Source organism: Vollenhovia emeryi, unplaced genomic scaffold (assembly GCF_000949405.1).
Source record: "Vollenhovia emeryi isolate VEMERY1.0 unplaced genomic scaffold, V.emery_V1.0 DF939129.1, whole genome shotgun sequence".
Taxonomy (NCBI): Eukaryota; Metazoa; Arthropoda; class Insecta; order Hymenoptera; family Formicidae; genus Vollenhovia; species Vollenhovia emeryi.
In genome coordinates this window covers 1552487-1564539 of record NW_011967237.1, presented here as the reverse complement: position 1 = coordinate 1564539, position 12053 = coordinate 1552487, and the positions used below count along the sequence as shown (strand labels likewise).

The following is a 12053-nucleotide window of genomic DNA, read 5'->3' as shown; positions in this document are numbered from 1 at the left end:
AATCGACGTGGGGTGCCGACTGAGGATCGGGTGCTCGTTCGAATTTGACGCTCCCAATTTCAAAATGAAAGACTATACGTATTTTCGAGTGTTATTTCGCGTCGCGCGACGCAGCCCCGGAGCGCGCGTTTTGGATGACGTTTGAGTGCGCGTTGGCAGCACTGTGCGCGCGCAGCATTCCGGCGCCGCTCGGCGTCTCAGTCGGTGTCGAGCCGCCGAGGTGAGCGGATCAGACCCGAGGCCGGACAGTAACCGTTGAGGGTTAGTCGCGTGTTGCGCGCGGGTCCGTATCGCGGGGAGGGCGGTATCTCGACGGGAAGCCAAGGAGCGAGGGACGCAGGAGCAGGGCGACGTGTAAGATGAGCGGGTTGCTGAAGCTGTCGGCGTCGTTGCTGCCGAGGAGTCTGCCCGGTGCGGCGACGCTGGTGAGAGAGAGAGAGAGCGAGAACCGGAGCTCTCGCGACTCGCAATTCGGCCAACAGAGATTCTCGTGGCTCCTTCCCCCGTCCCCCGTTCGCCCGCCGTCGAATTGGCGCACCCCGGCGCGGCGAGACGCGTGGCCGGCCGATCGGCGCCGGGGGAGAGGCGGGCGGGAGGGAATCCACGGGCCCTCCCGGAACCCGAAAACCCCGGACTGGCACTGACCTCGCGGGCGCACCTGGCCTAGAAAACCTCGCGTTACCTCGCGCCATCTTAAAGGAAGGGGGGAAAAAAAGAATCCGTCGCGGCCGAGCCGTCGCCCGCGGTTATTCGGCGCGTGCGGTACCTTAGTGACGCAGGTCAGGGTCGCGCCGGGTCCGCGGCACCACGTTATGTAATTTTTTATTCGCCGTCCCGCCGGTGGTGAGGTGCCGCACGAGACGCGGCGGGTCAATTACGTAAGGTGCGCGCGGCCGACGAATAGGTACACGCGCGGCCGGAAGCGCGCCGCGACGACGTCGCCCGACGCGCGGCATCCCCTCGGCCGCTCGCCGTCGCCGCCGCCGCGGGGAAATCCTCCCCCTCGTGCGCGCCCCGCGGAGACCCCGCCGTGGGGTGGAACGGGACCGTCGATCTCCATATGCTCGGCCGCGCCGCCGCGTCGGCCAACCCGCGGGGGCTGCTGCGCTCGCGCGTCTAACGGTACCTCTCTCGATGGCTCGATACGCTTTTACGGCGTTCCGCCGTGGATGTCGATTAGTTTGAGCGGCGTGCGAGGTATCGATATCCGGCGAGCCGGATTTGAAAGGACGGGGCGGCGAAGGGCCACTTTCTGATCGAATCTCGCGCGCGCGCGCGCGCGCGACGCTCGATGGGAGACTTTTAGCTTCGCGTTTACGCAATACGCCGATACTGATCGTTTTAATTAATTGGCCGAGATTAGATTTGACAAATCTTTCTGGCGAGCGGTACAGACGTGGATATGCAAATGCGATAACGCGCGCGCACCTCCTGGCCTCGCGCAATTTTGCGTAGCGTCTCGGTTGACGAGGGCTCGTGCACAATGAGGGGAATAAGAGGCGAGGAATTGAACGTGTAAGGGAATCGAGTTCCGCGACCTGTGGAAAGGCAGGAATTGGGAATCTCCTCTTCCCTCGTGAACGCATGCGTGGCTTACCATAGGTGGGAATTGAATTCCCTATTCCTAATTCCTCATGTTTAGTCCCTTGCTCCTCGCGTTGTGCACGAGCCCTAACGTTATTTTCTTGGCGTCCTCGCTTCTGGATTTTCCGACGTGCGTTCTCGGGGAAGGGCGTTACGGGCGCGCCAGGTTTTATCGCGCACGAAATTGTCAAACAGCCGCCGGGGCTCTCTTATCAAGATTTTTATCCGGCGGTAAATTACGCGAGCGTTTGTATTAAAAAGATAATAAGTTTCACATCTGGAAATACTGCCGTTACTTTAACCGAGACGCGACGCGCCTCCGCGATATCTCGCAGCCTTTTGCGTTTCATCGCGTCGATCGAGAGATCCACCGTCGGCAGGCAAATATTTGACGAAGCTTTTTTAATACTAAATTGAGACTACGCAGTTGAAAAATTCGTGTTAAATTTGACAGATGTCACATGTCCCAAACGGCCCACACAAATTTTTTGTGTTAATTTAATGTTAAATGGTCACACTCTGTTAATATTTTAACACAAAATAAGTGCAAATCTCAAAATGATTCGAAATAAATTTTGTGTAAAATTAACATATTTTTAATGACAAAATGAACTTTTTTAATGTAATTTTTACATTTTACTGATGTAACAAGTCGACATAAACTCGACATAAAATCGACATTTTATTCTGTAAATTTTAACAGATAAATCTCGTTACTAATAATATAGAACATATGTATTGTGTAAGATTAAAAAGTAAGTACACATTGTGTTGTTTTAACATTTCTTTTCAAGTATTTTTATAATTTTACATTCCAGGTCAATTAACACAAGAGCAATATATTAAATTAGCACATGAATGTGTTGAACTTTTAAAACAAAAATTTTAACCGGCATTTTCTTTACACGAGAAAACACAAAGTTTCCAACTGTGTACGTTCAAGCAAATTGAATCGAAGCTCTCTTTACATTTTGCGAGACGAAATTCGCCTACGTCGAGATATTTCAGATCGAGAGTTTTGCATTTCGGTAAAGCGACGTTGAATTATTCGCTTTTTCCGAAAGATCGCGGAAAGGTATTGACGTCGCGCGATCTCGAAATCTGACGGAAATGTTTTCAGCGTCTTATCTTGGTGCAATCGTAAGTTAACGATAAGCAGAAAATTATCGTTTTCTGCAAGTGTTTCTCCGAGCGTTCGTGCGCGCTCGTCGCTTTTGCTACTTTGCTACGCGATATGTGGCGAAGAAGTGAAGGATCCATTGCGTAATCTATATTTCTTGGCCGGGGACTAATTAAGCCGCTAATTAGCCCGCGGACGTAACTCGAAAACGTTCGTTTGCGAAGACACGCTCGTTAAATTGCTTGGATAAAAAACGTTATAAAAGTGTGGATTGTATCTTTCGAAATTTTACCAAGTATTACAAGCGTCTGGTAGCTAGTTTTATCTAATGCTGATCTCTTTTTGTATCTACTGCATAACGCTGCCACTTTTTATCCTGAAAGAAGCCTGCGGATTTTTGATCACGGACAAAATCCTTTTCGCGATACTCGCGCGACCGTGAAATGCGGATGCGTGAAATTTTATCAGCGCAAAATCGTCCAGTTACACTGTATACGATTATATTTAATTGCGCACAATAAGTAATCCGAGTAAAAAGAAATATGAGAGCGGACACGTTTTGTCTGTAAGTATCGATGACGTTTGTCTCGATGCAGTCTCGTAAATAGAATATGTCGAATTGAATGCACACAATATCGCGCACACGCAATCCCATATGTATATTCGTGACTCATTATAAATAACAACGTGACGTCTTACTTAACAATTTTCTTTCAAATCCTAGAGGAAGCTTCTCAAGCGATCACGCGTTGAGAGTCTATGAGAGCAGGAAGCTGTAAACTAGACATCAGCATCTTCCATTTGATATATCGCTGCTTTAGATTAGCTTGTTAGTAGAATTCGAATTTTACAGTACGTCGTGTTCATATTTTTCATTGTACTTTCTAAAATTTTTCTAAAAAACACAAAACTTAAAGATGCATGCGCTCTCTGAAGTTTTTGGAGTCAAAATACCGCCATGGAATGAAATATTCACCTTTATTGAATGTTCACTCTATTGGAGTAAAATTCACTCCAATAAGGCGAATATTTTATCCCATTTGACTCCAAAGAGCAGAGAGTACACGTGTATTTCTAAATTTTGTATAGAAAAATTTATAAACCTTGAAAGTCGTACAGCCAGCTATTACGTCCGTTAAATAATGTAGCGAGTGAAAATCGGTTAATGCGCGCTATTCGCTCTAAATCCTGGGAGTTTTGCGACTCGCTCTTGGCCTCGGTATCTCCAAGCTTCGCTTCCGTTCCGCAGAACAAGCTGGGACTGCCGCTCCTCGGCAACCGCAGGCTTCACCACACGCCGGACCGAACGGCCAAGATCTCGGACGAGATCTCCAAGCAGTACCCGTTGGTGGACCACACGTATGACGCGGTCGTAGTGGGAGCCGGCGGTGCCGGTCTACGCGCGGCCTACGGCCTCGTGGCCGAGGGATTCAAGACCGCGGTGGTCACCAAGCTGTTCCCGACGAGGTCGCACACGGTCGCCGCCCAGGGCGGCATCAACGCCGCCCTGGGCAACATGGAGGACGACAACTGGCAGTGGCATATGTACGACACCGTCAAGGGCTCGGACTGGCTGGGCGACCAGGATGCCATTCACTACATGACCCGCGAGGCACCGAAGGCCGTCATCGAGCTGGAGAACTGCGGCATGCCTTTCAGCCGTACCTCTGACGGTGAGTGAAACTGGGAATAATGAACAGATAGACTATTTAACTTTTTATATTTTATATATACACTCTCTCACACACACACACACACACACATATATATATTATAAAAATACACGTACCCATGCACTGGGAATAACAAAGAACAAAGAGAACTAAAAGCTTAGAAAGATAAAAGAGTACAAGTTTTTTTTTAATGAAATAAAACGACGACAGATTCGGCGATATAGAAGAGTCCGAGCATACAGATCTAATCCGAGATATTATGATGATTTGATAAGTGCGGAGAGTCTCGCAAGAGGATACAGAAAGAGCGGCTAAAAGGAATAAATTAGTTTCGTAATATCTCGTCGTTCAGATTTATCGACTTTATTCAAATTTCAAAACGACACGACTAACGTCAGGACACGTAATCGAAGTAAATTGTTTCGTGTACATGTTACTGGACATTCTTGTTGCCTTGTTAATTTAATTCAATTCAATATTCAAAGCAGGCTTCTAAGAGCTCAGGTCCGAAACGTCCTCGCTGGTCACGGTCACGCCTGTCCCCGACGTTGCAGAATCTGACTCCGCGTCGGAGTCGTCCCTCTTGCTTCTGGAGCGCCTCCTTTCCTTTCTCGCCTGAAACGTAAACAACTGATGGTCTTAAACCCTCGGGTGAAATATCTGATTCTCGATGAATAAGTCTAGGAATCGTCTTTGTCAAAAAGCATTTATGATGCACATTTAAAATATCTGTGAGTTAGATGCTAAAAGTTATGAGATTAATAAAACTGCCAACTACTAATTTCGCTCGTGTTCATAACAAGTTCCTCTCGAAACGGAGTAAGTTCTATCCGAAACGTTTGTTTCGAACGACGGAAAGCAATTAGGAAATAAGGGAATAATTGCGTGGAAAGATTATAATGGGCCACTGTATATTAAACTTTTCTTTTTTATGAATTCTTAATAATTAACTAAATATTTAATGATCAATTTGAGGGAACACGTAGAGACATCGAAGGATTTGATTTCGCTTCGAAAAAAGATGAGAAATTAATGAACGCGTATTCACGCACCCCTTGTTCCTTCTTTTTCTGGTCCCTTTGACCCTCGGGCTTCTTCGAGGAGTCGCTGCCGTTAGACTTGTTCTGCTGCGCGCTCTTATTGCTCTGTTGCGATTGTTGCTGCGCCAACTTGGCCGCTTCTACGTAGGGCATCTTGTCCGCGGACGACATTTGTCGCCACGTTTGCCCTCCGAGGCGAAACAGATCTTTGCTCTTCGCTTTGTTACAATTCTGCAATTCCACAGTTCCGCTTACATAACGCTCGCGCGTGTTGTCCCCGTGCGTTCCTGCGATTCGTTACCTGCCTGAAGTCTTGCATAAAATTGAGAAAGGCGTTCGCGCTTCTCCACTGCTTCCTCAAAGGCCTGCTTGAGCTTGACCTCGATCGCGAGCGGGATGGCTTTCTGTCCTGCTGCCTGGAATCTATTCTGTCCACGGATATACGTCGGACAATTATTTACAAATGGGAACTAACGACCGAAAGTAGTCGCGTAAGCGACATGTGTGCATTTTGAAAAGTTGGTCGAATCTGATTTAAAAAAAAATAGTGTGTTAAAATAGACGCCACTTATGCATGTGGAGCAGCAATCCGGAGGTGCCCATCTGTCATATATTACGTCTACGCTTAATTATAGATCGGTTATGTTTATGTAACTCACTCGTCTCGCGTGCGTTTACGGCTGGAGGGGGGTCTTGGTGTCTGTTGGTACTGATTATCAGTACCTCTTTCTTGTTGCCCTGCGGCCCCATCCTTCTCCACGCCTCCCGTTACTTCGTCATTTCCTTCTCCTCTATTGTCGTCCTCCATGATTTACCGATGATCCCCCCAAAAGAAAGATGCGCTTGCTCTACCAGTATCTACGTGCGCGTATCTATGCACCAATACATTCTTACTCGTAGATAAGAAGGAATTGTAGAAAGCAAGAATTTGTGTTCCCGCAATCGATAGAGTAAATCCCGAATATTTCAAAACACCGTGGAAATAACAAATGTCATTGCACGGTTGCCATGCAGTTGAAGATTGTCGCTGTCGCCTACCATCGGACCTGAGTCCTGAATGCCGCAATCATTACCGTCTTCTATATTCATTACGGACTCCTTTTCGTTTATAAACGGAGAGAATTGTGGATATCCGGGAGATCCTTCCAATTTTACCCATCATGTATGTTAACACCTGATTCGCGAAATAAGCCTTGAAATCATCTTTAATCAAAATTTATTTATATTTAAAATACAAAACCTTATATAGTGCGCATTTAAATCTTTAGGCTAGTTCCACATACGTTAACTGCTAACTGGAGGTTCATCGATTCTCTGTCTCTTCTTAGATAATAATGTAGAAAAAAAATTAAGAGTCAACTAATCTCTGATTAACAGTTAATCGACGTTTGTGCGAAAGTAGCCTAGCGATTTAAATGTGCATTATACAAGGTTTCGTATTTTAAATGTGTAGTATAAATGATTTTTGACAAAGATGATTCCTAGGCTTGTTTATCGCGAATCAGACATTTAAGCCAAGGGTTTAAGACATCGGTTTTAAAAAAAAGCCTCTACAGTGTCGTCACACATAATATTAATAAAAGTCAATGAATACTATCCATCGTAACGATAAAAATTAATTACGGGTGTTTGTTCTCTCCACCAGGCAAGATCTACCAACGTGCCTTCGGTGGTCAGTCCCTCAAGTTCGGCAAGGGCGGCCAGGCTCACCGATGCTGTTGCGTGGCCGACAGGACCGGCCATTCGTTGCTGCACACACTTTACGGCCAGTCGCTGAGCTACGACTGCAACTACTTCGTCGAGTACTTCGCCCTCGATTTGCTGATGGAGGGCGGCGAATGTCGCGGCGTGATCGCGCTCTGCCTGGAGGACGGGACCTTGCATCGTTTCCGCGCCAAGAACACGGTGCTCGCCACCGGCGGCTACGGGCGCGCCTACTTCTCCTGCACATCCGCGCACACTTGCACCGGGGATGGCACCGCCATGGTCTCCAGAGCCAATCTGCCCAATCAGGATCTGGAGTTTGTGCAATTTCATCCCACAGGTATACACAACTCAGAATCATATCATTGCTGAGCAAAGAGATGTCTATAAACGGTGGGATTTGAGGTATTTCGACGATCCTTAGAAACTATGGAAGTAACATTTAATTGGTGACAAATTAAATATTAAAAAAGTAAAAGATCAGGCTCTACGTACAACAAATAGTTAAACGAAAGCGATTGAAGGCCGGCACAAAGGTGTAATTACATGTATTTAAAGTGGCTAAATTGCGTTAATGGCATTCAATGATAATTGTGTCGATACATAAAAATATCTAGGCAATAATCGGAATCTATTATGGACGACGCGCAAATATACGTGACTAGAACAGAAATCGAAGTATCTATATGTGTGCGGAAGTATAAAAATATTTTAGTACTTAATGAAACAAGTTTTCGGATTCAAGTACGATTATTAGATACCGCCTTGATTTGCGAATAAAAAGGAAACATCGTGTTCATTTCAGGCATCTACGGCGCCGGATGCCTGATCACGGAAGGTAGCCGCGGCGAGGGTGGTTATTTGATAAACAGCGAGGGCGAGAGATTCATGGAGCGTTATGCACCGGTAGCGAAGGATCTGGCGTCGCGAGACGTGGTGTCCAGATCCATGACAATGGAGATTAGAGAGGGCAGGTGAGCCACTGCCCGATAAATTCGCGTCTTCGAAAGTATTTGTGGTAAATATAGTCCCCTTTCTCCGCTTAGAGGCGTCGGACCAGAGAAGGATCATATTTACCTGCAGCTACACCATCTGCCGCCTGAACAGCTGGCCGCTCGGCTGCCGGGGATTTCGGAGACGGCGATGATATTCGCTGGCGTCGACGTGACTCGAGAACCCATCCCCGTCTTACCCACCGTTCATTACAATATGGGTACGTGAATATAATTAACTAAGACATTGAGAGATCATCGATGCCTCTAATAAACATTAATTGTTTTAATGACGACCTTCGGGCTAAAGAATATACTTAATTGTAGATATACTTAATTGTAGATATTACAGTTAATATTTTTTATTAAAACTTTGAGAAATATTATTTGTGGGAAAATTATACAGGGTGTTGAAAAAACCATTCAGTATTTATATGGTAGATAGGACACACCATACTGAGTAAAAAAATCTAAATAAATATACGTCGAAAACTCAACCGTTTCTGAGATATGAACATTTTTGTATGTCAGCATCATATGATTGACTTACTGGCTTCTATGTCGCATGCGACGTAAGAAGATGGTAATCTGTCTAAATTATTATCTCGATATTTACAGGTGTCCCACATGTCCTCCTTCCATTTCCATACACGCTTGGCATCTTCTTATAGAGTCGCGAACTCTCTCGAAAATTCCAGGTCTCTATCGAATTATTTGACAAGCACGCTGGATTCGGTCACGTAATTCTTCTAAGTCATTTATCGGCGAAGAATACACTATGCTTTTCAAATAACCCCGTAAAAAAAGTCCAGTGGATTAAAATCAGGGGATCGAGGGAGAACATCGCATGCGACATGTAAAAGCCTGCAATGTTCGTATCTCAGAAACGGTTGAGTTTTCGACCTATGGTTATTTAGGTTTTTTTACTCAGTATGGTGTGTCCTCTACCATATAAATATTGAATGGTTTTTTATGACACCCTGTATACGCGTAACAATCAATGTGTTAATAAAAAAAAAACTTAATTTCATTTCGTCCTCGCAATGAAACTCTAAATGGAACATAGCTGTTGTCACGCGATGAGTTTCCTTCCACTAATATTCCGTGACGATGATTTCAGTCGAAAGCCCTGACATTCTTCGCGATGACGCCATCGGGAGTCATTGCGGTTAAGTTTCTTCTTAGTGGGAAAATATTCTGAATGGTTTATTAAATATGACACGGAGTAATTTTTTTATAAAATTTACCACAAGCCGGTTTGTTTACAACAATTTCCACGATTCTGTGGAAAAGATTAGTCTAATGTTATCTTGATACATACAGGAGGTGTGCCAACGAATTACAAAGGTCAAGTGTTGACCAAGGAGAACAATCAGGACAAAGTAGTACCCGGCTTATATGCATGCGGTGAGGCAGCCTGCGCGTCCGTTCACGGCGCTAATCGACTGGGTGCCAATTCTCTATTGGATTTAGTCGTGTTCGGGCGTGCTTGCGCTAAAACTATTGCCCAAGAGAACAAACCTGGCGAGACGATCGGACCTCTGAAACCTGTAAGCTTCTCTGCTATTTCAAATAGAAACTTTCCTTGAGTGTTGCAAATTATATTTAATTTTTATTGCAAGATAAGTGACACGTAATGTCTTGTGTATTTTAGAACGCCGGCGAGGAGACGGTAGCTAATCTAGACTGGGCCAGAAACGCCAACGGTTCCATCTCCACCGCGGAATTGAGGTTGACTATGCAGAAAACCATGCAGACGCATGCGGCAGTCTTCAGAGACGCTGGTAACTTGCAAGAAGGTGAATAAAAAAAGTATTGACGTTTCCGTCGTACACATTCGCGTTATGTAACAGCATTAAAAAGGTATTTTTTACAGGCTGTCGGAAGATGACTGACCTTTACAAGAAACTGGACGAGCTAAAGGTCGCGGACAAATCTTTAATATGGAATTCCGATTTGGTAGAGACGCTTGAGCTGCAAAATCTCATGATCAACGCAATGCAGACCATAATCGGAGCGGAGAACAGGAAGGAGAGTCGCGGCGCACACGCTCGCGAGGATCATAAACAGAGAATCGACGAATACGACTACAGTAAACCGATCGAAAATCAACAACCGAAACCGTTCGATCAACATTGGAGAAAGCACACGCTGTCGAAGATTAATCTGAGAACAGGAGAGGTACTTTTCATTCATTATTTGTAGATCGAGATATTGGTGTCTAAAAATTACTGGCAATGAGCTTATAAATAATGTTTCTTTAATTTTCCTCATTTTCTGAATTTGTACCTCCGCTCAATATTCACATTAATTAGTAGGTTTTTATTATTGTTTCTTCATTTTAAAAACTTCCAATCAATAACCTTCTTTATTTTACGACTTCTAATCTGATTTTATTTATTTAAGGTGTCTCTCGACTACAGACCGGTGATCGATGTTACGCTCAATCAACAGGAATGCGCGACGGTTCCGCCAGCGATTCGTTCCTACTAGATTAATTTTACAAACAACGGACAATATTAAAATCCATCGCCCTAGGACTTTCATCAACCGAATTTCGGTCTCAGCGCAATTCTCGACCGCAGCCTAATATTGAGCATTATTTAGACTGAACTGTAGCGCAAAGGAATCGTCGCCGCTATGATTCTCGTGCTGGAACTGTTGCGCAACGAAACTGTTATAATTAATTTATTTCGTACATATACATACACACACATACACACACACACACCCCAACTTCATCGTGCACCAAAGTTGATTCTTGTCACTTGCTTGCGCCGTGAGTCGCACGAGCAGGATTAATGATCCTTGTAGGATGCCGGTGCTGAGATTATTGTCCTCTCGTCTACGTGAGGGAGTACGCACGATCTCGCTCAGCGGAATCGGTACTCACAATCAGTTCAACAAGTAATAGTCGAAACTAGAACAATTCGCGGTAGCAGAAGGAGGTCTGTATATAAACCACGGATCTTTTCAGGAAATGCGTTTTCTCCTCTGTAATATAGTACAATGTATCCAGTACACGTTCTCATTGCACTCAGGCCCGTGTACAACGTATTCTTGCATGCAGTGATAGCAGACACCACTGACGAACTCGATTGAATGTTATTTCGCTTACTATACGTGAATTATAAATTCGTGTACAGTAAGATTTTTGCAAACCTCTAATAAGGACTTGTTAAGAAATCTGCTGGCAATTCTTAATATGTCTACGTTTCTTGAATTAATAATTTATTGATTATTTATCATGTATACCTTTCGAGTGTTTATTGTTAAATCATAATATTTCTTCATATAATTTTTATTTCTGAATTGATATTTCAAATTATTGTTACAGGCAATGGTACTTTGATGCTGTACCGCTGTACTCTGATACTATTATCATTTTCAATTTGACGTTTATTGCGACTATTTATACATATTTATACGTATATTACGGAGACATACAAGAGTTTGAAAGATCTATTGTTAAATGCTCTTTTTCGTAGTTCATACTCTTGTCGAGAATCAGTCGACAGTAAAAAATTAATAATTATGATGATTGATATACTGGATAATTGATATGTTATTCCTCTATAAGCTCTTGTGTTTTTGCTTGAAAAGTGATCGTATAATTGGAATGTCTGTTATTCACGTGCGAGTGCAATTATGAGCACGTAATATTTAAAAAAAAGATTATTTAACAGTATGCATTTTCTTATATCTTTCGTTGCGGCTGTATACTTAAATGCCCTACGAAACAACATAGAAGCGGTGTTAATGTCGATATATATATATTTTTCTAGAATGTTATGGAACTGCAAAAATTAATTTATTATTTATTCATTTGCTCTTTTTTCGACAAAAATTTTTTTTTAATTTCTCGAAATAAAAATTATTTTATTTTTTAACTTTTTCATAACAAATATCAGATAAGTCTAAAAGAATATGATAAAAAACA

General features: G+C 43.9%; 2 protein-coding genes across 2 annotated transcripts; one reads left to right on the top strand and one right to left on the bottom strand.

Annotated features, from left to right (window-relative positions):
• The first annotated feature begins 167 nt into the window (after positions 1 to 167).
• On the top strand, positions 168 to 11667 carry LOC105568431 (succinate dehydrogenase [ubiquinone] flavoprotein subunit, mitochondrial-like). The gene is made up of 9 exons (XM_012024115.1): positions 168 to 425; positions 3954 to 4377; positions 7063 to 7461; positions 7927 to 8095; positions 8168 to 8334; positions 9437 to 9663; positions 9768 to 9912; positions 9990 to 10294; positions 10520 to 11667. The coding sequence occupies exons 1-9, from the start codon at positions 360 to 362 to the stop codon at positions 10604 to 10606; spliced, it is 1989 nt and encodes a 662-aa protein (XP_011879505.1). The 5' UTR covers positions 168 to 359; the 3' UTR covers positions 10607 to 11667.
• Positions 4385 to 7114, bottom strand: LOC105568430 (high mobility group B protein 2-like). The gene is made up of 5 exons (XM_012024113.1): positions 7041 to 7114; positions 6077 to 6289; positions 5719 to 5845; positions 5430 to 5648; positions 4385 to 4992 (listed from the first exon to the last, which is right to left on the bottom strand). The coding sequence occupies exons 2-5, from the start codon at positions 6223 to 6225 to the stop codon at positions 4870 to 4872; spliced, it is 618 nt and encodes a 205-aa protein (XP_011879503.1). The 5' UTR covers positions 6226 to 6289; positions 7041 to 7114; the 3' UTR covers positions 4385 to 4869.
• Positions 11668 to 12053: the final 386 nt, after the last annotated feature.

Excerpts from the sequence above, each read along its gene's own strand:
- LOC105568430 (XM_012024113.1), bottom strand. The coding sequence starts at position 6,225 with ATGGAGGACGACAATAGAGGAGAAGGAAATGACGAAGTAACGGGAGGC. Across the intron at positions 5,846-6,076 it reads CGTAAACGCACGCGAGACGA|AATAGATTCCAGGCAGCAGG; the intron begins GTGAGTTACATA and ends ATCCGTGGACAG. Across the intron at positions 5,649-5,718 it reads TTATGCAAGACTTCAGGCAG|AATTGTAACAAAGCGAAGAG; the intron begins GTAACGAATCGC and ends GTGGAATTGCAG.
- LOC105568431 (XM_012024115.1), top strand. The coding sequence starts at position 360 with ATGAGCGGGTTGCTGAAGCTGTCGGCGTCGTTGCTGCCGAGGAGTCTG. Across the intron at positions 7,462-7,926 it reads TGTGCAATTTCATCCCACAG|GCATCTACGGCGCCGGATGC; the intron begins GTATACACAACT and ends TGTTCATTTCAG. Across the intron at positions 9,913-9,989 it reads CGCTGGTAACTTGCAAGAAG|GCTGTCGGAAGATGACTGAC; the intron begins GTGAATAAAAAA and ends TATTTTTTACAG.